The sequence below is a fragment of the Salvelinus sp. IW2-2015 genome, linkage group LG25 (assembly GCF_002910315.2).
Source record: "Salvelinus sp. IW2-2015 linkage group LG25, ASM291031v2, whole genome shotgun sequence".
In the NCBI taxonomy this organism is placed as follows: Eukaryota; Metazoa; Chordata; class Actinopteri; order Salmoniformes; family Salmonidae; genus Salvelinus; species Salvelinus sp. IW2-2015.
The window spans coordinates 20098700-20124274 of record NC_036865.1 but is presented as its reverse complement, the minus strand read 5'-3'; the positions used below and the strand labels follow the sequence as shown (position 1 = coordinate 20124274).

Below are 25575 nucleotides of genomic sequence, written 5' to 3'. Positions count from 1 at the left end.
ATCAATGGAAACAGGATGCACCTGAGCTCAATTTCGAGTCTCATAGCAAAGGGTCTGAATACTTACGTAAATAAGGTATTTCTGTTTTTTATATTTTATACATTTGCAAAAATGTCTAAACCTGTTTTCACTTTGTCATTTTGTGYTATTGTGTGTAGATTGATTAGGAAAAATGTTAATTTAATCKATTTTAAAATAACGCTGTAACGTAAGAAAATGTGGAAGAAGTCAAGAGGTCTGAATACTTTCCAAATGCACTGTATGTGTAAGGTTATGAATAAAGGGCAACCGATTACTGAGGATAGTAAATAGAGGATTGTGGAAAGTCTCTTTGAAGGGGTGAACTAAAATTAGGGGTGGAGTAGCGAGATGACGGGTAGAGTGATGAGTTAATAAAAATGGAGGAAACCAAAACAATAGTAGATACTCTGTGATAATAGGGAAGCATTCTTATTGCTAAAGCAAAGTTAACTATATTTGGGGGGTAATTTTTTTCAATATTTATGGAACCGGTTCCATAGGTTAAGTCATACACTCATTGTGTACAGGATTTTGCTTAAATGTTATTGCCTTGGCATCTATGTTCTGTGTTACTAAAAGTAGGCAACAGAGTCAAGGTTCATTCATAGAATGTGAGGCATTTATTGTATGCATTGCAATTTTGAACTCTAAAAAGGGGTTTATTTTGTGTAAAAGGAACCCACAGTATTGTGATTACGTTGTTATTACCAACTCTAACCATTCTATTKATTCCAAAAACAAAAAGGCTCATGAAAACAGAAGAGTAAATAAGCCAAGATACTGTGAGAACCTCTTGTATTGATGTACTAAAARAATTACACCCTTACATATGCCTAACACTTAGAATGTTATATGGCAGGGTTCCCCAACTGGCGGCCCGTGGTTGTATTCTGAGCACCAACAACATCAAATATTTTTTTTTACATAAGACTGTAAAAACACCAGGAAATCAGCTCCAAGTGATTTTAATTTAACTGTTCCCAAGTATTCCCATGCATAATAGAGAGACAAGTGAACAATGCAAATGTAAGCAAGGTTTGAAATTATTGTTTTTGGCAAACGTTATATTTGTTTGGGCTTCTTGCGGTCAATTTGCATTCTACAAAATATTTATAATTATATTCCGGCCCCCGCCCATCTCCTGTCGAAAAAATAGGCCTGTGGCTGAATCTAGTTGATGATGCCTTCTAAACTCATCCCAAAAAAAGAAACGTCCTCTCACTGTCAACTGTGTTTATTTTCAGCAAACTTAACARGTGTAAATATTTGTATGAACATAACAAGATTCAACTACTGAGACATAAACTGAACAAGTTCCACAGACGTGACAAACAGAAATGTAATGTGTCCCTGAACAAAGGGGGAGTCAAAATCAAAAGTAACAGTCAGTATCTGGTGTGGCCACCAGCTGCATTAAGTACTGCAGTGCATCTCCTCCTCATGGACTGCACCAAATTGGCCAGTTCTTGCTGTGAGATGTTACTCCACTCTTCCACCAAGGCACCTGCAAGTTCCCGGAAATTTCTCGGGGGAATGGCCCTAGTCCACACCCTCCGATCCAACAGGTCCCAGACGTGCTCAATGGGATTGAGATCCGGGCTCTTCGCTGGTCATGGCAGAACACTGACATTCCTGTCTTGCAGGAAATCACACACAGAACAGGCAGTATGGCTGGTGGCATTATCATGCTGGAGGGTCATGTCAYGATGAGCCTGCAGGAGGGGTACCACATGAGGCAGGAGGATGTCTTGAGATTGCCTGCAATGACAACAAGCTCAGTCCAATGATGCTGTGACACATCACKCCAGACCATGACGAACCCTCCACCTCCAAATTGATCCCGCTCCAGAGTACAGGCCTCGGTGTAACGCTCATTTCTTCMACGATAAATGCGAATCCGACCATCACCCCTCGTGAGACAAAARCACGACTTGTCAGTGAAGAGAACTTTTTGCCAGRCCTGTCTGGTCCAGCAAGGGTGGGTTTGTGCTGTCTGGTGAGGACCTGCCTTACAACCTACAAGCKCTCAGTCCAGCCTCTCTCAGCCTATTGCGGACAGTCTGAGGACTGATGGAGGGATTGTACGTTCCTGGTGTAACTCTGGCAGTTGTTGTTGACATCCTGTACCTGTCCCGCAGGTGTGATGTTCGGATATACCGATCCTGTGCAGGTGTTGTTACACGTGGTCTGCCACTGCGAGGAAGATCAGCTGTCCGTCCTGCCTCTCTGTAGCGCTGTCTTAGGCGTCTCACAGTACGAATATCGCAATTTATTGCGCTGGCCACATCTGCAGTCCTCATGCTTCCTTGCAGCATGCCTAAGGCACATTCACGCAGATGAGCAGGGACCCTGGGCATATTTCTTTTGGTGTTTTTCAGAGTCAGTAGAAAAGCCTCTTTAGTGTCCTAAGTTTTCATAACTGTGACCTTAATTGCTTACCATCTATAAGCTGTTAGTGTCTTAATGACCATTCCACAGGTGCATGTCCATTAATTGTTTATGGTTCACTGAACAAGCATGGGAAACAGTGTTTAAACRCTTTACAATGAAGATCTGTGAAGTTATTTGGATTTTTACGAATTATCTTTGAAAGGCAGGGTCCTGAWAAAGGGACGTTTCTTTTTTTGCTGAGTTTATATGGCCTAGGCKTACTGCACTTCGTGAATACAATGGTTGTATAAATTAAAGTCGTGTTTCAAGCGTGGTCACAACGTCCTCTGGCGGTTCCACCGAGAACTTGAGCACGAGAGAGACAGAGCAAACGTGGACAACTTTCAGACGATTAATTGGTATCACACACTCAAATACATAACTCCCTTTTCCCTCTATAAAAGAAAAATACAATCCAGCCTAAATATAATATGGCCACTATTCAACCAAAGGGTTATTYTCTTTGGTTCAACTATTGAAAAAGGTAGGCAAGCTACATCAATAGGCTATCACAGAAGAATATCATGCACGTTTATTCCACAGAGTATGTAGCCTGTGGTTTATTCCTAGATGTAATTACGCTTTCTCAAAAGAAGATGTCACTTCGTATCCAAGACATCTGATTTTGGGTTTAGCGAGTTGGGAAAGACGTGACGTCATGAACACTTCAAAATGGCTACTGGTGTGGTATTAGTGCTGCTGACTGGTACATGGGGYTTGCATTAATCTGTTACAGCACAGGCCCGATTGAAATGTTATTTTGACCAAACGTTCCTCAAAACAGTATGCTGTTTTTGTGGGTCTGCCAGATTAAAAACGACAGACTACAAAACATGGTCACGCTCTCAAAGAACAACGAAGACTGGGAGCTCAGACGTCCGAGAGGGCGACGCTGCAGGATTTTATGTCCGAAGCTGTAACTAGCTTCGCGGAGGGTACATGAAATGGAAACAGCAGAACATGGAGATGTGGTTCTTGTTTTGCCCGTCGATGTCAACGAAAACGAAGAGGCAGGTAAATCTTACGGTTCACATGCCGACTGTAATATAATAGCAACGTCTCGCCCATTGGACGACAACGGAAGCCGAGTATGCGCGGCGGATGAGGGTCAAACGGGGAAAGGTTATGTTTATATAGCCAGCAATGGGAAGAATCCAATCGTTGACTGTGTCGTGTTACCATCGCAGAACGTCCGAGTTGGGAATACAATAATGCGGGATTTGGTTGCAGACTGTCTCCCCACTCAGATGAATGAAAGCGGTGTAATTTCAGACCTGTGCAACGACCCACCGCACCCGAACGACCACAGACTTAATGGATTTACTGAGTCATCGGTTCAGCTAATGGTCGGGTCTGAAGCTGACGGAGGGGGGAGCGGGGGGCKCTTTTCCTGCTCAGACACAGCTGCAAACGCCTACAGACACGAGGAGGGGAACGGAATGTTACTGCAGCTGGCTCGTGTTTCACAGCGGGGAAAACTGGATTATGAGGGGGAGACTCAAGATTCCAACTCGGGTACACTGAAAGAGGGGGATTCTAATATGGAGCCAGGGCCACAGCCGCCATCTCTCTTTCCATTGTCATGTAGGCCTATAGACAACCATCAACAGAATTACACTTTCACAGACTCTGTTGATTTGGACATGAAGATGGCCAACGGGGATATGGATTGTTATTTATCAAATGATGATTGGTCTACAGATGTGGATACTGATTATTGTAGCCAGATGGACACATGCAACCGACTGCTATGCCAAGGACTTGACTGCTCTGTCATGGAAGTAAATGGTGGCCTGCATACTGTAAACACTGGAGCTACATGTGATTTTGATGCTGTTTCCTCAGAAAGAACCACAAATGTTCCATTTGATGTKGTCGTGGTGCATGCTTCTAATCTGCAGCGCCAAAACATCCCTGGCAGCCCAGAGGGAGCTCCCCCAGCAGCTGCCAAGCCCCCCGATGCAGCGAGTAGTGTTCCGGACTCTGAGGGTGTCCCTTCAGAATCGAGTGCCAAACTCCCGTCTCCCTCTCCGTCAACACTTTCTGAAAACACCAGCAACAGTCCAAACACAGAACCCAGCATGAGAGAGGATTTGAGTGAGTGCAGTCTCCCAGCTAGGCCTCTCAGCCTCAGGACTAACCCAAACATCACAGTCTCTCTCAGCTGTGATGCCACCCCTCTCAGCCCGGAGGATGGGGACATGTTATTTGGAGATGAGGGGGGTGCTGACTGCTCTAGAAACACTTATGATATCGGTCGTCGTCAAAGTGCCCCAGAGAAACTCCCCGACGGGTCGACAGTTCTGTCCTRTTCTAAGAAGTTTGGAATCTCTGATTTTTTCACCAGGTAATATGAAAAGCGTAACCATCACTGCACTTGCTCACACACACACTCCCTCACCACCACTACAACAAACCTACGCATACACGTGTTGGGAAACGTCTTATTTGTGAATGCTATATGTTGAATTACCATAGTGAGCATGTGTTGAGAGTAGTAATGGATATTAGTCCGTTATTGTGGTAATAAAGGATATGGTAGACTAAGCAATAGTTAAGTGAGGCCTATCTCCTTAGGGGTTAGGCTTCCGATGGCATCCACAGTGCCATTTATAGTTAATGAGACTGATGGGCTACCCTACAAGGAGCCAACTACCCTATTCCAGCAGCTCATTACTGTAGCTGGTTATCCATAATGACCATGTTTTGTAGTGACTCTGCCCATACTGTAGGGTTGCAAAATTCTGGTAYCTTTCCCCAAATAACCGGTTTTCCAGAAATCTTGGTATGAGAATTCCTGGAATTATGAGGTGATGAGCAGGAAATCCTGTATTTCTGGAAAAACTATTTTTTGAAATTTAATGGAATTTTGCAACCCTAGGCCCATGCATKATTTCTGAGAGCATCTATTCAAGCACCTGCAGGCCTGGTCAATGTCATTGTTTATCTGGTGCGTCTTCATGTTCGTTACAGTGCAAGGCAGCAYACTGGAGAAAGCGATCACAACTCCTCATCATCATCATCCTGCAGATGTGGGTTTGACAGGAGGGCGGATGTGTAGCTTGTGAATTAAATTAGCCCATGTCGTCCAACTTCTACAGATGAACAGGTTGATGAAGCACAAGGCATCTGGTTCATTGTTTTGTGCCATTAAAAAAAAATGCTTGAACAGCAAAGAGACTTTAAACTCAGGAAGCATTTTAATATCAGCTAGGATAAATCTAATCTGATGCCTGACAGCWGGATAAGACATCCTGTACAACACAACGTGTACCTGTAACACTCTTCCCTCCCTGTGTTGACTTCATGAGATTTGCAGGCCTCCAGTTTCTCCTGCAGCCCAGGGTAATYTTGGAGAGAATTGCGGTGTTCTACCTTTTTATTGCCTGGATTTCATACTACAACAAGCAATGAGACTGCAGAGAAAATGTTTTCTATCTGTCTCGATCTCTCTGCTACTCCCCCGCCTACCCCACTTTCACCCCTATAAAAGTACTGTACTATTGGAGCTGAATCAATTCAATTTCAGAGTATTGATTTTGAGTTGCTTGCAATGCCGTGGAGACACMCTCTTATTCTAGAAAGTCATCACTGCTAGGCCTAGCTATATAGGATAGGCCTTTGTAGCAGTTCTCCATTAAAGCGTATTATACACACGGCATAGTCCTCCTAAACTAAAATCTCCAAAGCAGTTTCTTCGTCCTGTATGTAGACCAGACCGTAACGAACTGAARCCCCTCCTTAACCTGTGAGGATGTTGTCTAATGACAGGTGCTGTGAGAAGTGTTGTGGCTGAGCCCTGTGCTACTCAGCCCCTAGATCGTTTATCCATGGCCCGGAGACATGGAACCTGTCATTTGGTGAGGCGCAGGGACAGGGTTGCTAGCTACAGTACTAGGTAAAGTTAGACCTCCGTTAGGTTACAGGCTGTGTAAGAAGCATCGCCACAGCACGTCGTTCAATTATCCTATGTTAACTGCAATCGATGCTGAGCTCAAAGGTTCTTGTGAGCACTGCACACACTCATAACTTGTGGTGTTGCTGGTACTGTGTGCCATGCTCTCCTTGACAGTCAAGGTTGCCATTTAGTCATTATGAGGAGGCATAGGCTAACACCTAGTACTACGCTGAGCTAGCAACGACGCTTGTCAACGTCATCATCCAACCAGAATCCATGTTTGCAGATGGAATTCACTTTTTTGTACCACATTGCTGATCACTTTGAAATGAATAACAAGTGATCTACGGCTCACTCTGTCCCACTGTCTGTGTGCACAACATTAGAGGAAATACTGGTTTGTGGTGCCGGATTCTTATGTTTGATTCCACTGAGGTGATTATGATGGCATGGTTGGGATGACGATGATGATGATAATCTTCAGGTGTTTGAGGATGCTAGATAATGGACTGTGTCCTTGATCACTTTTGTATAAGAGTTGTCACTGATGTACTGTATCCAACAATCCGTAGCAACACAAGACCTTGGGGAGGGTGCCTTTCTGAATTCCTTCACAACGAGGGAAGAACAAACTTGGCCGACCTGGCCCCCACTGTACCACACACTCACTCCAGACAGCCAGAAACTCTCTCATATCACTGCAGCTTCGCTGATGGCCCAACCCAACTCTTCACACACCTACGGTACACKGGGCAGGATAAAAGCCTGGGAACCTCAGGGGACTGTGTGTTTGTGCGAGCATGTGTGTACATGTTATCTTTTCATTGCTCAACACCCTTCTTTCCATCCTTTACTTCCCTGAYATTTGTACCACCCTCTTTCACCATGTACATTTTCCTTCCAGATATATGTCTGTCTCTCTCTTCTTTTAAATATTTGTCACTCTCTCTCCTCCAGGAACCTGTTTTCTAGGAAGCCCAAAGAGCCAAAGCCACCTTCCCAGAATGCTCCTGGGTGGAGGTTGTTTGGAAAGGTCCCCCTGAAGGAGAACACTACTAAAGATCCTAAAGACTCCTTCACCATCCAGCAGGTTAGTATCACTCTATATCAGAGTCAACCACAACCCGTTGGACTCAACCACAACCTGTTTGAGTTCTACCCATAAAAATGAATGAAGATCAAGATATATTTGTGTTGGTCTGGTGTCATATAAATGATCTGGTATCCWAACTCTGGAACTCTAACATTGTAGGAACTGCCAACTCAAACTAATGGAATGGAAATGTCCATTTAATGTCTCTGTTGTAATGCTGCTGCTTCTGGTGGTGGTGTGTATGTCTGCAACAGGTGGGAATTGAGGCAAAGGGACAGGAGTGGGTGTCTGGATGAAAGGGCGGGGGTGTTATTGMTTAAACCACTGGTGGTGGTGTGGGACGGTGTGTAGCTGTCTCTCTGCTCTGCTGTTGCATTCTGCAGCTGAGGCCCCAGCTGGCTACTCTGCCCCACTTCTGCATGCTGTGTGGCGGTGTCTCTGACAGCTCACCCCCCCACTCCTCACTGGCCCTCTTCCTCTGACTGTTATGGAGGATGTGCACCCCGGCACTGTGCTGAGTGGGTTAGCATTCCTACCATGCTCACGTCAGGTGGGACTCTGAGCTGCTCTAAATGAGATTGAGACAGAGACACACTGGGTACTTGTTTACAGCAGCGGTCAACTGAGACTGAAGCTCAATGAATAATGATGAAGGCAAGAAGTAGGATGTTACACTTAGACTATTCCCATTCCACAACAAAGTAGTAAACTACAATATACTGACAAAAATACATCTAGTTTTCGTTTCATCAGGATCATAATCCAGACAGTTGAGCCTGAATCGACACCTAATCACAATCTCTTAATCAYGGGCTATGGGATGCCTTTTTTCTAAATCGCATATTATTCACCATCTTTTTGCATGGAGCTATAGAAAATATGTTTCATCCTTCACACTACCAGGTGTACTTCTGCCTACCTGCTTCACATGACAATAGAAGCATTATCCATGACTACACTAACTGTGGGAGAGGGAGAACATCACGCATAGATGAACCAACTCCAGCAGGGTGGGGGTGATGAATGATAACTATGTCTCATCCAGACTAACCCCATAAAAGATCTGTTGTCCTGTGGTTAACCCGGGTCTATGAATGAGGTTTTTATCACACGTACGTACACACACACAGTGCAGAAAAGGCCTAGGACAAAGTAGACACTATTAAGCCTACAGAATGTCCCTAGCCCTGACAGCCCTGCCTCCCATAGCCATTAGGCTGCCTTCTACAGGAGCAAAGATGGGCCGTAGTTGATGGATGAACACTGGTGTGTTATGTACAATAACTGGTCCATCCACACATAAAGGGAGTCATAGACTGTTCTCTGCTACCGCACGGCAAGCTGTACCAATGCACAAAGTCTAAAACCAACAGGACCCTGGACAGCTTCTACCCCCCCATCCATAAGACTGCTAAATAGTTAGTTCGGGTAGCTATTGGTTAACTATTTAACTGTCTGCATTGATCCTTTTTGCAATAACTCTTTTGACTCATCACACACGCTGCTGTTACAGTTTATTATCTATCCTGTTGCCTAGTCACTTTATCACTACCTATATGTACATGTATACCTCAATTACCTCCTGCCCCTGCACATCGGACTCAGTACTGTTACCCTGTGTTTTTAGCCAAGTTATCATTACTCATTCCTCGTGTTATTAATATTTATTTATTATTTCATTTTTTACTCTGCATTTTTGGCAAGGGCCCGTAAGTAAGCATTTCACTGTTAGTCAACACCTSTTTACGAAGCGTGGGACAATTTGATTTGATTGTAGACCACAGTGAAGAACAGCCTACACGTGGGTTTTAAACCTCATTGTAAACATGTTTTTGTCCCCTTGTTTCCTGTGTTTCTATGTAAAGGAGTACCAGGTGAAGGTTGGACCAGCTCCAGGCCCCCAGGTCCAGCTCTCTGCAGCGCGGCGGAAAAACCTGGAGTTTGAGCCGTTGTCTACCACAGCTCTGATACTAGAGGACAGGCCATCGTGAGTGTTTAAAAATATATATATATATATATATATAAAAAAAATCCTCTGGTTGGCTTCTCCCTCGGTACACATGCCATCTGTGTGTGTGATTGATTGTGTGTAGTGCAGAGCCCTCATACAGGGGGATGGCCTGCTTTCCTGGAATGCACATTAATCTTATCTAAACACCATGCACATGTAATTCTTGATACTCTGTATGGCCAGTGTGTATGCCCAAACCACACGCCTCTCTCTGAAGTCATCCATCTCGTCCCCTCTGTTTAGGAACCTTCCTGCCAAGTCTGTTGAGGAGGCCATGCGTCACAGACAAGAGTATGACGAGATGGTGGCAGGAGCCAAGAGGAGAGGTATGTGCTCTAACCACGGTTTTAACTGTCAACACACACCCAGAGGGTGACTGTGTGCCTGTCAGGGAGCTGTCATCAACAACACCCAAAGGGGTGTGTCCTCTCACTGCTCCTCTATATCCTGTACACTGTTGATTGTCATAGCCAGTAAGAGAATCGATCTTGAAGTTTGAGGATGACTCTGTAATAGTCCGTCTCCTTCATGCTAATGAAACTGCCCACAGTCTTGTTGATGATTTAGTGCATTGGTGTGACAGTGCATTCTTACAACTGAATGTGACAACCAAAGATTTAGTATGTGTATTGATTTCAGAACACTAAGGGCCAGGTGGTAGACACTATAGACAACTACAAGTATCTTGGCAAAATTATTGATAATACATTGAACTTTGAGTGTAACACTGACGTGTATGAAAGGCCAGCAGTGCATTTTCTGTCTCTGGAAACTGGCAAAGCCCTATGACTTAAAGTACTAGCTAGCTCATTGTATTCACTATAACTAGGTCATTGTGAGCCATGTGAATTTTACAGTTGAAGTCAGAAGTGTACATACATTTAGGTTGGAGTCATTAACTTGTTTTTCAACCACTCCACAAATGTCTTGTTAACAAACTATAGTTTTGGCAAGTCGGTGAGAACATCTACTTTGTGCATGACACAAGTCATTTTCCTAACAATTGTTTACAGACAGATAATTTCTATTAAAAATCACTATCACAATTCAGGTAGGTCAGAAGTTTACATACACTAAGTTGACGGTGCCTTGAAACAGCTTGGAAAATTTCAGAAAATTATGTCATGACTTTAGAAGCTTCTGATCGGCTAATTGACATCATTTGAGTCAATTGGAGGTGTACCTGTGGATGTATTTCCAAATGCCTGAAGGTACAACGTTCATCTGTTCAAGTTTAAACACCATGGGACCACACAGCCCACACGCAAGTATAAACACCATGGGACCACACAGCCGTCATACCACTCAGGAAGGAGATGCGTTCTGTCTCCTAGAGATGAACGTACTTTTGTGCAAAAAGTGCAAATCAATCCCAGAACAACAGCAAAGGACCTTGTGAAGATGCTGGAGGAAACGGGTACAATAGTATCTATATCCACAGTAAATCGAGTCCTATATCGACATAACCTGAAAGGCCGCTCAGTGAGGAAGAAGCCACTGCTCCAAAACCGACATAAAAAAGCCTGACTACGGTTTGCAACTGCACATGGTGACATAGATCGTACTTTTTGGAGAAATGTCCTCTGGTCTGATGAAACAACAATGGAGCAGTTTGGCCGTAATACCTTGTTATGTTTGGAGGAAAAAGGGGAGGCTTGCAAGCCGAAGAACACCATCCAACCATGAAGCACGGGGTGGCAGCATCATGTTGTGGGGTGCTTTGCTGCAGGGACTGGTGCACTTCACAAAATAGATGGCATCATGAGGAGGAAAATTATGTGGATATATTGGAGCAACATCTCAAGACATCAGTCAGGAAGTAAAGCTTGTTGCAAATGGGTCTTCCAAGTGGACAATGACCCCAAGCATACTTCCAAAGTTGCTGCAAAATGGCTTAAGGACAACAGAGTCAAGGTATTGGAGTGGCCATCTCAAAGCCCTGACCTCAATCCTATAGAAAACGTGTGGGCAGAACTGAAAAAGCGTTTGTGAGCAAGGAGCCTAAAAACCTGGCTGTTACACCAGCTCTGTCAGAGGAGTGGGACAAAATTCAACCAACTTATGTGGGAAGCTTGGTTGAAAGCTACCTGAAACGTTTGACCCAAGTTAAACAATTTAAAGGCAATGCTACCAAATACTAATTGAGTGTATGTAAACTTATGACCCACTGGGAATGTGATGAAAGAAATTAAAGCTGAAATAAATAATTCTCTCTACTATTATTCTGACATTTCACATTCTTAAAATAAAGTGGTGATCCTAACTGACCTAAGACAGAATTTTTACTAGGATTAGGATTAACTAGGATTAAATGTCAGGAATTATGAGTTTAAATGTATTTGGCTAAGGTGTATGTACACTTCCGACTTCAACTGTATATTCAATGTTGTTTTTATGCTCCTTTTCTGCCAAACCAATTGGGACAATGAAAATTGAACTTTAACACACTTAACCCATTCTCTCTCTCTTCCCTGTCAGAGCTGAAGGAGGCCCAGAAGAAGAAGCGTCAGATGAAGGAGAGGTTTAAACAGGAGGACAGCATCGCCAACGCCATGGTCATCTGGAACAATGACGTCCTGCCCAACTGGGACTGCATGTCAGTATTCCCTACACTGAGGGGATCAGTTCCGTTTTAATGCCTTTTATCGTCCAGCACAAACACTTGATACTATATAATATATGCCATTTAGCAGACACTTTTATACAAAGCACCTTATTAATGCGTGCGTACATTTTACATATGGGTGGTCCTGGGAATCAAACACACCATTCTGGCATTGAAAGTGCCATGCTCTACCAACTGAGCTACAGCAGACATCTTGATTTGTCACAAATAATCCTCCTGAACATTATTTTCATTTGAAACAAATGACTACCAGAGGCTGAAATAGGTTGTGGTGTCAAATGTACATAGATCAGTGGAGGCTGCTGAGGGGAGGACKGCTCATAGTAATGGAACAGAATAAATGGAATGGTACCAAACACGTGGTTTTCATGTGTTTCAAAACATTCCATGCTCTCCATTCCAGCCATTATTATGAGCCGTCGTCTCGGCAGCCTCCACTGCCATATATAGACTATTCTGATACTCTACCATAGTTTAACACTGTTAAAGTTCCTCTGGAATGATAGACGTGTGTTGTTGTGTCCCCTGGCAGGCGTAACACGCGTCGGGTCAGAGAGCTCTGGTGGCAGGGCCTTCCTCCCAGCGTCCGAGGACGAGTCTGGAGCCTGGCCATCGGCAACGAGCTCAACATCACCCCCGGTAAAAACACAACACTCTACTTAACGCTGTCTATCCAAACCCCCCCCCCTTCTCTCCGTTCTCTCAGCCTGTCTGCTAATATTCACTTTTACAGCAGCTTTTAATGTATTCTAAGCAGTTGCCTACTGTAACAATGACAGCCATCCTACCGCCCACATAGTCTGTTGAACGACCAGTAGCAGTATATAATCTGGATAAGCTATAATTAACCACAGTATTGTTGATTGTGTCTGCTACTGTAGAGTTGTTTGAGATATTTCTGTCTCGGGCCAAGGAGAGGTGGAAGAGCTTCAGTGAGACCAGCTCTGAAAACGAGACAGAGGGTAGGTACCATGGCAACACAAAGACCCAGAGCAAGAATAAGCCCCATCATTATTTAAAACAAGTTAGAAACACATTTTGTGCTTTGTTTATTGATCATTATAAAAAAAGATAATTGTATGTTTGCATGAAAAAAGTAAATTTGTTATTTTTCTCCAAAACAGACTCTGGATCATTACAGGCGGATAGAGAGTCAAGTCTGGACCTGATAAAGCTGGACATCTCCAGGACCTTCCCCTCTCTCTTTATTTTTCAGAAGGTACAGTCAAATGTTTAGACACCTACTCATTCAAGGGTTTTTCTTTATTTTTATTATTTTCTACGTTGTGGAATAATAATGAAGACATTAAAACTATGAAATAACACTTCGAATCATGTAGTAACCAAAAAAGTGTTAAACAAATCAAAAATATATTTTATATTTGAGATTCTGCATAGTTGGCCACCTTTTGCCTTGATGACAGCTTTGCACTCTTGGCATTCTCTCAACCAGCTTCACCTGTAATGCTTTTCTGACAGTCTTGAAGGAGTTCCCACATATGCTGACCACTTGTTGGCTGTTTTACCTTCACTCTGTGGTCCAAGTCATCCCAAACCATCTCAATTTGGTTGAGGTCGAGTGATTGTGGAGGACAGGTCATCTGATGCAGCACTCCATCACTCTCCTTCTTGGTCAAATATCCTTTACACAGCCTGGAGGTGTGTTGGGTCATTGTCCTGTTGAAAAACAAATGATCGTCCCACTAAGTGCAATCCGGATGGGATGGCGTATATCGCTGCATAATGCTGTGGCAGCCATGCTMGTTAAGTGTGCCTTGATTTCTAAATAAATCACAGACAGTGTCACCAGCAAAGCACCATCACACCACCTCCATGTTTCATGGTGGGAACCATACATGTGGAGATGGAACCAAAAATCMCAAATTTGGACTAAGGACACCGGTCTAATGTCCATTGCTTGTGTTTCTTGGCCCAATAAGTCTTATTTTTATTGGTGTCCTTTAGTAGTGGTTTCTTTGCAGCAATTTGACCACAAAGGCCTGATTCATGCAGTTTCCTCTGACCAGTTGATGTTGAGATGTCTGTTACTTGAACTCTGATGCATTTATTTGGGCTGTCATTTCTGAGGCTGGTAACTCTAATGAACTTATCCTCTGCAGCAGAGGTAACTCTGGGTCTTCCTTTCCTGTGGCGGTCCTCATGAGAGCCAGTTTCATCATAGCGCATGATGGTTTTTGCGACTGCACTTGAAGAAACTTTAAAAGTTCTTAATTTTCCGTATTGACTGACCTTCATGTATTAAAGTAATGATGGACTGTCGTTTCTCTTTGCTTATTTGAGCTGTACTTGCCATAATATGGACTTGGTCTTTTACCAAATAAGGCMATCTTCTGTATACCACCCCTACCATGTCACAATACAACTGATTGACTCCAATGCATTAAGAAGGAAAGATATTCTACAAATAAATTTTTTACAAGGCACATGTTAATTGAAATGCATTCCAGGTGCCTACCTCATGAAGCTGGTTGAGAGAAAGCCAAGAGTGTGCAAAGCTGTCAAGGCAAAGGGTGGCTACTTTGAAGAATCTAGAATATATTTTTTATATTTGGGGGGAAAAAATTGATTAGTACATGATTCCATGTGTTTTATTTCAGAGTTTTGACGTCTTCACTATTATTATACAATGTAGAAAATAGTCAAAATAAAGAAAAGCCCTTGAATGAGTAGGTGTGTCCAAACTTTTTACTGGTACTGTAGGTCTCTCCTCTCATCACCAATACAGTACCTGATCTCAGAGCCTTGATATCTCTGTGGTTGTCACTATATAACAGAACCCTCATACTGTCCATGGCTGTTTCTATCCCGGTGTGGTGTGTGGAAGCTTTTGTTCTTCAATGTATTCTTCTCATTGGATTGCTGGATCTGCTGGTGTTGACATTGACTGTGCCACTGTTGTTTGGTCAGTGTTAGGTTTATTTGAACATCTTGGTACATATGCAAAAGCAATATAAACCTCAAGTAAAAAGATAAAATATTAATTTGACTAATACTCTCCRTATAGGGTGGGCCCTATCATGACCTCTTGCACAGTGTTCTGGGGGCGTACACGTGTTATAGACCAGACGTGGGCTATGTAAGTAGCAAACACTTCATTTATCCTAGATAATTGTGATTTCTCTCAATCCACGTTGACTAAATGTTTGTCCCGTGAACTGATTTCTCCCTACGTCTGCAATTAAATTGGATTCTGTTCTTAATGGGGCTGTTTATTTTGGTGAAAAATGAATGGATCTAAGACATGCGTTCCTTGTTTTCCAGGTCCAGGGGATGTCCTTCATCGCTGCAGTYCTAATCCTGAATCTGGAGGAAGCTGACGCCTTCATCGCCTTCGCCAACCTGCTCAACAAGCCCTGTCAGATGGCCTTCTTCAGAGTGGACCACGACCTGGTACTGACACACACACACCTTTGTCCTGAGAGAATTAAGCAATAAGGCCCGAGGAGGTGTGGTATATGGCCAATATACCACYGCTAAGGGCTGTTCTTACGCTCAAAGCAACGTGGAGTGCCTGGACAGTCCTTAGRCGTGGTATATTGGCCATATATCACAAACCCCTGAGGTGCCTTATTGCTATTATAAACTGCTTACCAATGTAATTAGAACAGTACAAATAAATGTTTTGTCATACCCATTGTATACGGTCTGATATACCACGGCTGTCAGCCAATCAGCATTCAGAGCTCGAAACACCCAGTTTATAATGCTGAATAAATAAATGTTATTTCCATGGTGTAAACCTTTTTTCCTCTTGTTTTCAGATGTTGAAATACTTCGCTGCTTTCGAGGTGTTCTTTGAAGAGAACCTCCCACGGCTATTCAATCACTTTCAGATCAACAACCTCACCCCTGACCTTTATCTCATAGACTGGTGAGTGCAGGGCAACATGACACTTCAGTGCATGCCCTCATTGAACTAAAGTGAAATGGTTCGAGACTTTGTCCATTTCTATTCATTGTCAGTTCATAAAGTGACCTTTGCATGTGCTTTGCTTCACCTCGCCAATGAACCGTTGTTGACCTCTGTGTGTCTCGGTCCATTCCTGCAGGATCTTCACCCTGTACAGTAAGTCGTTGCCATTGGATGTGGCGTGTCGCGTGTGGGACGTGTTTTGTCGGGACGGGGAGGAGTGTCTGTTCCGGACAGGCCTGGGCATCCTGCGCCTCTACCAGGAGGTCCTACTGCAGATGGACTTCATCCATATGGCCCAGTTCCTCACCCGCCTGCCTGATGACATAGCCGCTGACAACCTGTTCAGCTGCATCACTGCCACACAGATGCTCAGCAGCAACCGCAAGTGGGGCCAGGTCAGTTAGACCCACTGTCTGATTCTGTAGTCTGACCTGTGGAGCAGAAGTAAACTGGAATTCCAATTCAATATTTGAAAAGTGAGCATCTATTTAATGACTTATCAAGTGGGGCCTGCTGTGGATGGGTTTTATCAGTGCTAAGATGGGGTGCTGACAGTGCTCTCCAAAGGCTTCCTTTCCCCTTCATCTTCCCTTCATGACAACTGCTAGAGAGCAATAATAATGGRGTCTTTTTGTAGGCACTAATGGAGGCAAACTCCTCAATGACTTGTTGGKCAAAGTCTATGGGGAAATTAATGGGTTTCTGGGATAAACGGCGAAAATAATGTCTGGTGAACACAGYTTTAGGAGATCTTATACGTTTTGGTTCTAGAGATAATCTTCATCAGCTAACGTCACGTTTTGTGAATTTTTATGTGTGGATGTAATGAAAACAAGCACACAAAGGTTTCATAATTCATAAAGGTCATGTTAACTGACTGATATTTTATCATAGAACAAAACATATAAGATCTAAGCTTGTGTTAACTTCAAACCTTATTTTCGGCATTTATCCCAAAACCCCATTCTATCCCCATTAATTTCTCCCATAGGGATGGCTGAACGAACCAGGGGTAACTKATTTCCATTTTTTAAGACTACAAGCTGGTGCGCTCTATAGGGGAGAGGACTCCTGGGTAGTTTTTTACCATGTTGCTTAATCTTAAAGTCTTTCAATATTAATGGTTAAGGAAGAAAACCGATGAGGAGAGGGAAGCTTGTATGTTTTTTGCTTTGTTTTTGTATCAACAGTACCTTCTGTTGGATATGTAGAACTACTCTATGTATTTAATTTTACATGTACATATTTCCATTAGGTCTTCTCTGCATTGATGAAGGATGGCAATAAGGAAGTAGCCAACCACAGTCCGGCTCCAAGAAGCTAACGGTTTAGACACACGAACCCCACTACCCAATGTGTTTCTGAATCTGTGACACACGCACTTGGATTTCTTCTGGGGACTGTTGCTAAGGCAACAGGAATGCTTTGCTTGGTTATGAAATGGACAKCAAATGGATGTAATACTGGGAGGTGGCAACACATCCCTACCTATCTCTACGCACACACACACACACTGGCATCAGAAGTGTGGCTGAAATGAATGTTGGTGCATCAGAGAACCATTAGCAACTATGAATGATGAAATCTGGTAGAAAATACTTTAGGCCGGGAGAGTTTTGTTATTGCGCATACGGCAAGTGGCTATAAGGAGTTCCCAAAGCTCCTATCAACACTCCATTGGTTTGCGTACACTACACACATTAAGTATATGTCCATTTTCATCCCTACATATCTCCACACACACACTCACATAATAACAGCATTATAAACAGGCCTTAGGTGGACCATGAAACCACTGACTCACCCATACAGTCTGGTCAGAAATATGTTATACTTTCAGATTGTAAAGCTGTTAAATGTACTTGTCTCTTTTTGTTTTTAGGTTATACCAAATTTCTCCACGACTAAGTGTTTGTAAATATGAACTTAAACATATGTACCTATTTGTATGTATTAATGTATGGTATACACATACAGTATTTTCCTCGTGTTCACTAATTCAACAGGACCCTTGGCAAACAGTGATTCTGGAATAGGAAATACCAACGGTAAAACAAGGAGCGACTTGGTGAAATCTTTTGAAAAACTATTGAATCTGAGTGCTCTTATGTTAGTTTAAAGGTCCAATGCAGCCATTTTTATCTCAATATCAAATAATTTCTGCTTAACAATGAAGTACCTTACTGTGATTGTTTTCAATTAAAATAGTCAAAAAGAAACAAATKGCTTCTTAACAAAGAGCAATTTCTCAAGGAAGAATTTTGATAGCAGTCTCTGGGAGTGGTCTGAGTGAGGGGAAAACGGAATAGTAGCTGTTATTGGCAGAGGGATTTGGAACTCTCTTTCTTATTGGTGTATTAACAAATTTACTGCCTAGTGATGTCACCAGGCAGGCCAAAACTCCATGCCACCAAAACAGGTTGACATTTCAGGCCGTCTTTTCAAACCGCTCTAACACTAAAAGGGCATTYTCGTAATTATCACAATATTATTCCAACCTCGTAGTGTGGAAGCATATATAAAACAGAGCAAATCATGTTTTTTGCTGCACTGGGCCTTTTAAATAAAGCCCTGAAGAGGAGGGTGGGAAATAATTTTGAAATAAAAGTGCAATATGAATCTCAAGGGCCACATGAWGATGCAGTGTTTTTGGAGAAACATGTTTGAATAACCGCTTTATGTTGAGTTAAATCTACAGTTGGTGATGTCTGATAGTACAGTGCTTTGATTAAATATTTAGAACGTAGTGGAGAAGGAGAACAACATTCTAGCAAGATGTCTGATTTATTTTAAGATTGACATTTGGTCTGTATGCATACTATTTAAGTTGTAGCATTGCTTCCTGTAAAATAATCATTCCGCTTGTTTTTGTCCAATTTTGTACAGTTTTCATATGCCTTACTGGTACTGTATATGTAATGTAAAAAAGATCTATTTCGTAAATGGCCACTAGTTAAATGTGTAAATAAATATCTGGGCAACAGAATTGCTGTGTGGGGTTTGTTTTTCCTTATTTTTTTTCTAAGCAAAACATTTTTGTAAGACACTATCTGATCTAATTTATTTGAAAAAATTCCAAAACACAGTTAATTGCATTTTCTAATAATCATGCTCATGTATTTGTCTGGTTACAGTTGCCAAGGAAATGGAAAGGTCATGCAAGTACAAGGTAAGGCAATTCTATGTAGGGGTTGGATACATCCACCAGGGGGAGTATAACATAAGAGCCTGCCAATGACACTGAACATCCCCATCATGACAAAAGTAAGAAGATATTCACACCCCTTGACTTTATCCACATTTTGTTACAGCCTGAATTTTCAATATAAAATGTTCACTGGCCTACACACAATAACCCATTATGTCAAAGTGGAATCATGTTTTTCCAAATTAATAAAAAATGAAAAGTTAATGTCTTGAGTCAATAAGTATTCAACCCATTTGTTATGGCAAAACCAAATAAATTCAGGAGTAAATATTTGCTTAACAAGTCACAAGTTGCATGGACTCACTCTGTGTGAAACAATAGTGTTTAGCATGATGTTCTAACGACTACCTCACCTCTGTAGCCCACACATACAATTATCTGTATGGTCCCTCAGTCGAGCAGTGAATTTCAACCACAAAGACCAGGGAGGTTTTCCATTGCCTAGCAAAGAAGGGGYCCTATTGGTAGATGGGTTATTAAAAACAGACATTGAATATCCCTTTGAGCATGGTGAAGTTAATTACCCTATGGATGGTGTATCAATACACCCAGTCACTACAAAGATACAGACATCCTTCCTAACTCAGTTGCCGGAGAGGAAGAAAACCGCTCAGGAATTTCACCATGAGGCAAATGGRGACTTTAAAACAGTTAGAATGTAATGGTTGTGATAGGAGAAAAGTGAGGATGGATCAACAACATTGTAGTAATTGTGGGGTATTGTGTGTAGATGGYTGAGAAATAATATACATTAAATACATTTTGAATTGATGCTGTAACACAGCAAAATGTATAATAACTCAAGGGGTATGAATACTTTCTGAAGGTACTGTATGTGCATACCTGCGCTTATCTCCCAGTACTTCTTAATATGTATGTTTTTGGTTGAGTAAATGTAATTGGCAAAGGTAGACTACTCTGAAAATAAAGTGATACCACGTACAATGTAATGTTTGCCACATGCAGGATGCCTTGTCTCTTTCTTCTTCTTACAGTAACAGTCATACGCTCACCTGGAGCTGTTAGAGGATATGTCTCTCCAMTGAGGGATCCAGTGATATGGGGTAGACTGGGTAGGGTAGGGGGGCAAGGCCACAGCCCCCTGCCCTGGGGAGAGCCTGGAGATGAGTGATCCACCCAACCCCTGGGGACAGTAAGGAGAATGTTGACCATTAATTAGTCTGCTACCCCTCCCTCTTGCCTCCTCTTTCTCGCTCMCACGCACACACACACTGCTTCTCTCTTTTCTACCTCTGACCAGCCACCAATCTGTTGTTGATATAAATGTGTTTTGGTTTTGTATATGGTGTGTATATGGCGTATATATATGGTGTGTATACAGTGTATATATGGTGTGTAGATGTCCTTATAGTTGGGCTTTCCAGGCAGTCAGGACACATGTACCTACCATAAGCTATACTGTAAGATAGAGCGTAGGTACAGTTGAAGTCGGAGGTTTACATACACCTTAGCCAAATACATTTAAACTCAGTTTTTCACAATTSCTGACATTTAATCCTAGAAAACAATTCCCTGTCTTAGGTCAGTTAGGATCACCACTTTATTTTAAGATTGTGAAATGTCAGAATAATCGTTGAGAGAATTATTTATTTCAGCTTTAATTTCTTTTATCACATTCCCAGTGGGTCATAAGTTTACATGCACTCAATTAGTATTTGGTAGCATTGCCTTTAAATAGTTTAACTTGGGTAAAACGTTTCGAGTAGCCTTCCACAAGCTTCCCACAATAAGTTCGGTGAATTTTGGCCCATTCCTCCTGACAGAGCTGGTGTAACTGAGTCAGGTTTGTAGGCCTCCTTGCTCGCACACACTTGTTCAGTTCTGCCCACAAATGTTCTATAGGATTGAGGTGAGGGCATGTCCTTAAGCTATTTTTTTACAACTTTGGAAGTATGCTTGGGGTTATTGTCCATTTGGAAGACCCATTTGCGACCAAGCTTTAACTTCCTGTCTTGAGATGTTGCTTTAATATATCCACATCAATTTCCTCCCTCATGATGCCATCTATTTTGTGAAGTGCATCAGTCCCTCCTGCAGCAAAGCACCCCCACAACATGATGCTGCCYCCCCCGTGCTTCACGGTTGGGATGGTGTTCTTCGGCTTGCAAGCCTCCCCCTTTTTCCTCTCTAACYTAACGATGGTCATTATGGCCAAACAGTTACATTTTTGTTTCATCAGACAGTTCTCCAGAAAGTACAATCTTTGTCCCCATATGCAGTTGCAAACTGTAGTCTGGCTTTTTTTATGTCGGTTTTGGAGTAGTGGCTTCTTCCTTGCTGAGCGGCCTTTCAGGTTGTCGATGTAGGACTCATTTTACTGTGGATATAGATACTTTTGTACCTGTTTCCTCCAGTATCTTCACAAGGTCCTTTGCTGTTGTTCTGGGATTGATTTGCACTTTTCGCACCAAAGTACYTTCATCTCTAGGAGACAGAACGCTTCTCCTTCCTGAGCGGTATGACGCTACGTGGTCCCATGGTGTTTATACTTGGGTACTATTGTTTGTCAGATGAACGTGGTACCTTCAGGCGTTTGGAAATTGCTCCCAGGGATGAACCAGACTTGTGGAGGTCTACAATTTTTTTCTGAGGTCTTGGCTGATTTCTTTTGATTTTCCTATGATGTCAAGCAAAGAGGCACTGAGTTTGAAAGGTAGCCTTGAAATACATCCACAGGTACACCTCCAATTGTCTCAAATGATGTCAATTAGCCTATCAGAAGCTTCTAAATCCGTGACATCATTTTCTGGAATTTTCCAAGCTGTTTAAAGGCACAGTCAACTTAGTGTATGTAAACTTCTGACCCACTGGAATTGTGATACAGTGAATTATAAGTGAAATAATCTGTCTGTAAACAATTGTTAGAAAAATGACTTGTGTCATGCACAAAGTAGATGTCCTAACCGACTTGCCAAAACTATAGTTTGTTAACAAGAAACTTGTGGAGTGGTTGAAAAATGAGTTTTAATGACTCCCACCTAAGTGTATGTAAACTTCTGAGTTCAACTGTATATTGGCTGATGCCCCCCATAATGGAATGGCTTTTCCTCCTCAGGCTTCATATAGATGTGTGTGGTCTGACTTGTGCAGTGATCATCTTTATTGTCGTATCTCATGGTTGAGAGGTTTTGCCTTTCAGCTTATTACTTTGAAGTTGGACGTCAACTCCGAGAGTGGAGGTGATCCCCAGTCAAGGCCTTTGAGTTGACATCAAGGTGTTTGTTAAAGACAGTTGGACCAGACATATTGACGTCTATGACTGAAAAAGAAAGTCTGTTCTTGGAACCACCCATGTGGCTAATGTGGAATATTATGAGGACCTGATTCTCAATTTTCTGTAGAATCAAAGATCATTGCACAACTATTATTGGTATTTTATTATGTCACAATTTGGGCATTACATTGACTAGGCTATTACTTAACTGTGTCACTTGTTATGACAAGTGTTTTGCATGTGTAATTTGATCAATGATTTCTATTATGTGAATCATTCATGGGTATCACTTTCCTGTTTTATTATGTCCTATGTGACATTTTCCAATACAAACACGCAGTTTAATTGAGAAACTTGATACATACTATACACCAATCCACAGTGTGACGCACAAATGCAGGAAATATGTCACTGCCATTAAAGCTGTTGTTGACACCATCGCAAAGCTGGTAGTCAGCGCTGACGTTAATGGTTGAAGAAAATGAGACGGTTGCTATGTGTTTGTGTTTCAGTTGTCATGGATGCCCCTCTTTACTCTGATGGGAGATCAATAGGTAGATGATTCAGAGATGGTGCATGTCTTTCCTCTGTGCTCGGGAGCATGCGGCTGAAGGAGAGTCAGAGGCTTAAGAGGAGGCGTCGGCCGAGCAGCACTCAGACCTGCCGCTTTAAAGGCTTTAATCAGCTTATCCTTCACTCTCTGTCATACCAACCAGACACACACACACACATTCAAGTTTGAACCCCAGAGTTGGTGCAACCATGAATTTTCTATGCATTTTTTTCAATGCAATTCATTATTAGTTGGGGAGTTCTGTGTGTGTCCTCTGTTATAGCCCGGTGTCTTTACGTGTTCCATCAGTCTTCGTTGTGCCCTGTCAGACAGACAGCTTGCTGGGCCAGCTCTGGGCTTCGACGGACTGACTAGTGTGAATCAGAGAGCAGATGATGAGARGGTTGTTGTATAGGTCAGAGCAGCCTCCCCTCCCCTCTCCTCTCCACCTTCCCATCCTCGCTTTTTAGGAGTCTTTCCCTAATCTGAATGGTAACCATGTGAGACTTGAGAGCTCAGCATACCTCTCACGCTGAGGGTGGGGGGCACTGTGCCCTGTCTTTCCTCAGACTAACCCTCTTAATCCTCCTGCTTTAATACCCTGAGCCCCTACCAGAGAGGTGCTATTAGATTCCTCCCCATCCACGAGTCCACTTGCCCCCTCGGCTCCCCCTGACCCCCTACTCAAGGACGGAGCTGACCAGCCAAGGCCTCCGCAGGATTAGCATTCATATTACCAGGGGAGAGAGATCACACTGACACGCACAGCGGCAGACTACCGACAGAGAACAAGGCGTAGTGGTGGGGCGTTGTCGGGTGGAAGTGTCAACGATTTTAGAAAGTAAACACAGTTGCAACCCCTTAAATCCATAATTTAGAAATAATTCCTTCACAAAATTGGTATTCAGATACATATACTTTATTGTGGAATACAGAATGCACCACTGAGCTGCAAAACATGGCAGAGTTTCTGCTTCACTCGCACACATATCATGGGGAAAGGAGTGGGTGAGGTCCAGGCCAGTTCTCTTTAGCTCCCCTTACACTTGCACGGGTAAAATATGTGCACAGAATGGCGCGGAAGTAGTTAGCTCAAAGTTGCAATTAGACAGGCATTATATAAAGGATATTCAGATAACAAGGGGGCAGCTACGGCATCAATTAGGTCACTGTGCGTCTTTGTTGAAGAAATAATGAGATTTTTTTGATAAAACAAAATGTGCTTCCTTATTACGATGACCTAATGAGTTGTCCAGTATGTGGGAAAGTCTGGGGTCGCGCGGTCCCCCCTGCACCTGCGGCTCTGCTCTGCTACAGTGCAGTGGAGGTCCCCACATTTGATGTGAATCAGCCACCCAGTGTTTGTATTCAGCGGGAAATGAATGTTTAATTACCAGAAAAGGCTATCAGCATTTTGCCTCACACAATGAATGGCACATAGAGCTCATTGAGGTTATCAACAAGGGGCCCACTGGTCAATTGGGTCATTGATTTGAATTGTTTGACAGACCCGGAGGAGCAAGTAAAGTTCAAAAATCCCAAGTAAAATTGAGAAGTTTGTCACAGAATCTGTTAGAAAGGGCTGTCAGGAGTGATTAAAGTGCATGAAAGGGCCCAGCGATCAAACGGCCAAGTACCCCGCTGCAGATTTAATTTGAATTTGCATCCCTTTGTTCCTGACTCCTCATGAAGCATGATCTGATTACAAGGGTGAACAGTTACAACGGGGAATTGTGTGCTTATTTGTCTAATAAAACTGATCTTATTTTTTTCCGTCCATGTTATAGATGCCAATCAAAGTTTTTTTTTAAACAGAGGGCATGGTTAGATACACTTTACATTGCTTTACATGTAGTTTTATGTGACATGAACTTTTAGTGGAGTTAGTTGAGTTTGTTACGTAGCTGAGACAGTGCCGCCTCATTAATTGCGAGGCGCCTAGCCCTCTGACCTTGCTGATGTAGGGTGACAGGCCAAACGGGAGGAGGTGATTGGCCAGCAGGTTCAGCGGTTGAACGTGCCACCACTGGTGTCTCCGAAGAGAAAAACATACAGCCCTCCTCTCCGTTGTCAGATCCACTCATTCCATGGTCCTCAGCGCTCCTCACGCGAAAACAGCTTATCCCTGGTCCTTTCCACCTCATTTATGGGGGGAAAAGCATATTTGTCCCATCCAGGGCTGGCCCTAGTCAATAGCGCACATAAGCCYTCGCTTAGGCCCCCTGGCTGCTTTTTAGGAACTCAGTCTGGGTCTCAACTTACTGTTGAGAGTTAGAATACAATATACAAGTTGCAATTTCAAAATTCGAAATGTGGTTTTGCATCAGCAGTTTCCCTCTTGTTATGTTAGCCCATGTCAGCTAACATTTTTTTGATTGATAAATTAGTCTAGCCAGCTATCTAAACTTATAGTAATCATTACCGAATTACCGACTGAACACGAAGAGCATGTGCCAAGGCAACATTTTCTCTACGTCCATTGGCAAGYTCTGTGGAATTTAATGAAATTAACTTTAAAACTTAAAAATGTTCTCTTCCGCATCAAGGGGTGGGGCACTAAAATGCT

At 42.7% G+C, this 25575-nt stretch overlaps 1 protein-coding gene across 2 annotated transcripts; it reads left to right on the top strand.

The window, feature by feature from the left end:
• The first annotated feature begins 3098 nt into the window (after positions 1-3098).
• On the top strand, positions 3099-18999 carry LOC111951831 (TBC1 domain family member 12). 2 transcript variants are annotated; one of them, XM_023970070.2, is made up of 14 exons: positions 3099-4798; positions 6922-7092; positions 7307-7439; positions 9308-9429; positions 9697-9779; positions 11932-12049; positions 12612-12718; positions 12961-13041; positions 13204-13298; positions 15105-15176; positions 15362-15490; positions 15862-15971; positions 16150-16408; positions 17269-18999. In XM_023970070.2, exons 1-14 carry the CDS (start codon positions 3396-3398, stop codon positions 17335-17337), a joined length of 2952 nt encoding a protein of 983 aa, XP_023825838.1. In that variant the 5' UTR covers positions 3099-3395; the 3' UTR covers positions 17338-18999. The 2 variants fall into 2 exon arrangements, with proteins under 2 accessions (XP_023825838.1, XP_023825840.1); XM_023970072.2 differs by lacking the exon at positions 6922-7092 and having other exon boundaries at positions 3101-4798.
• Positions 19000-25575: the final 6576 nt, after the last annotated feature.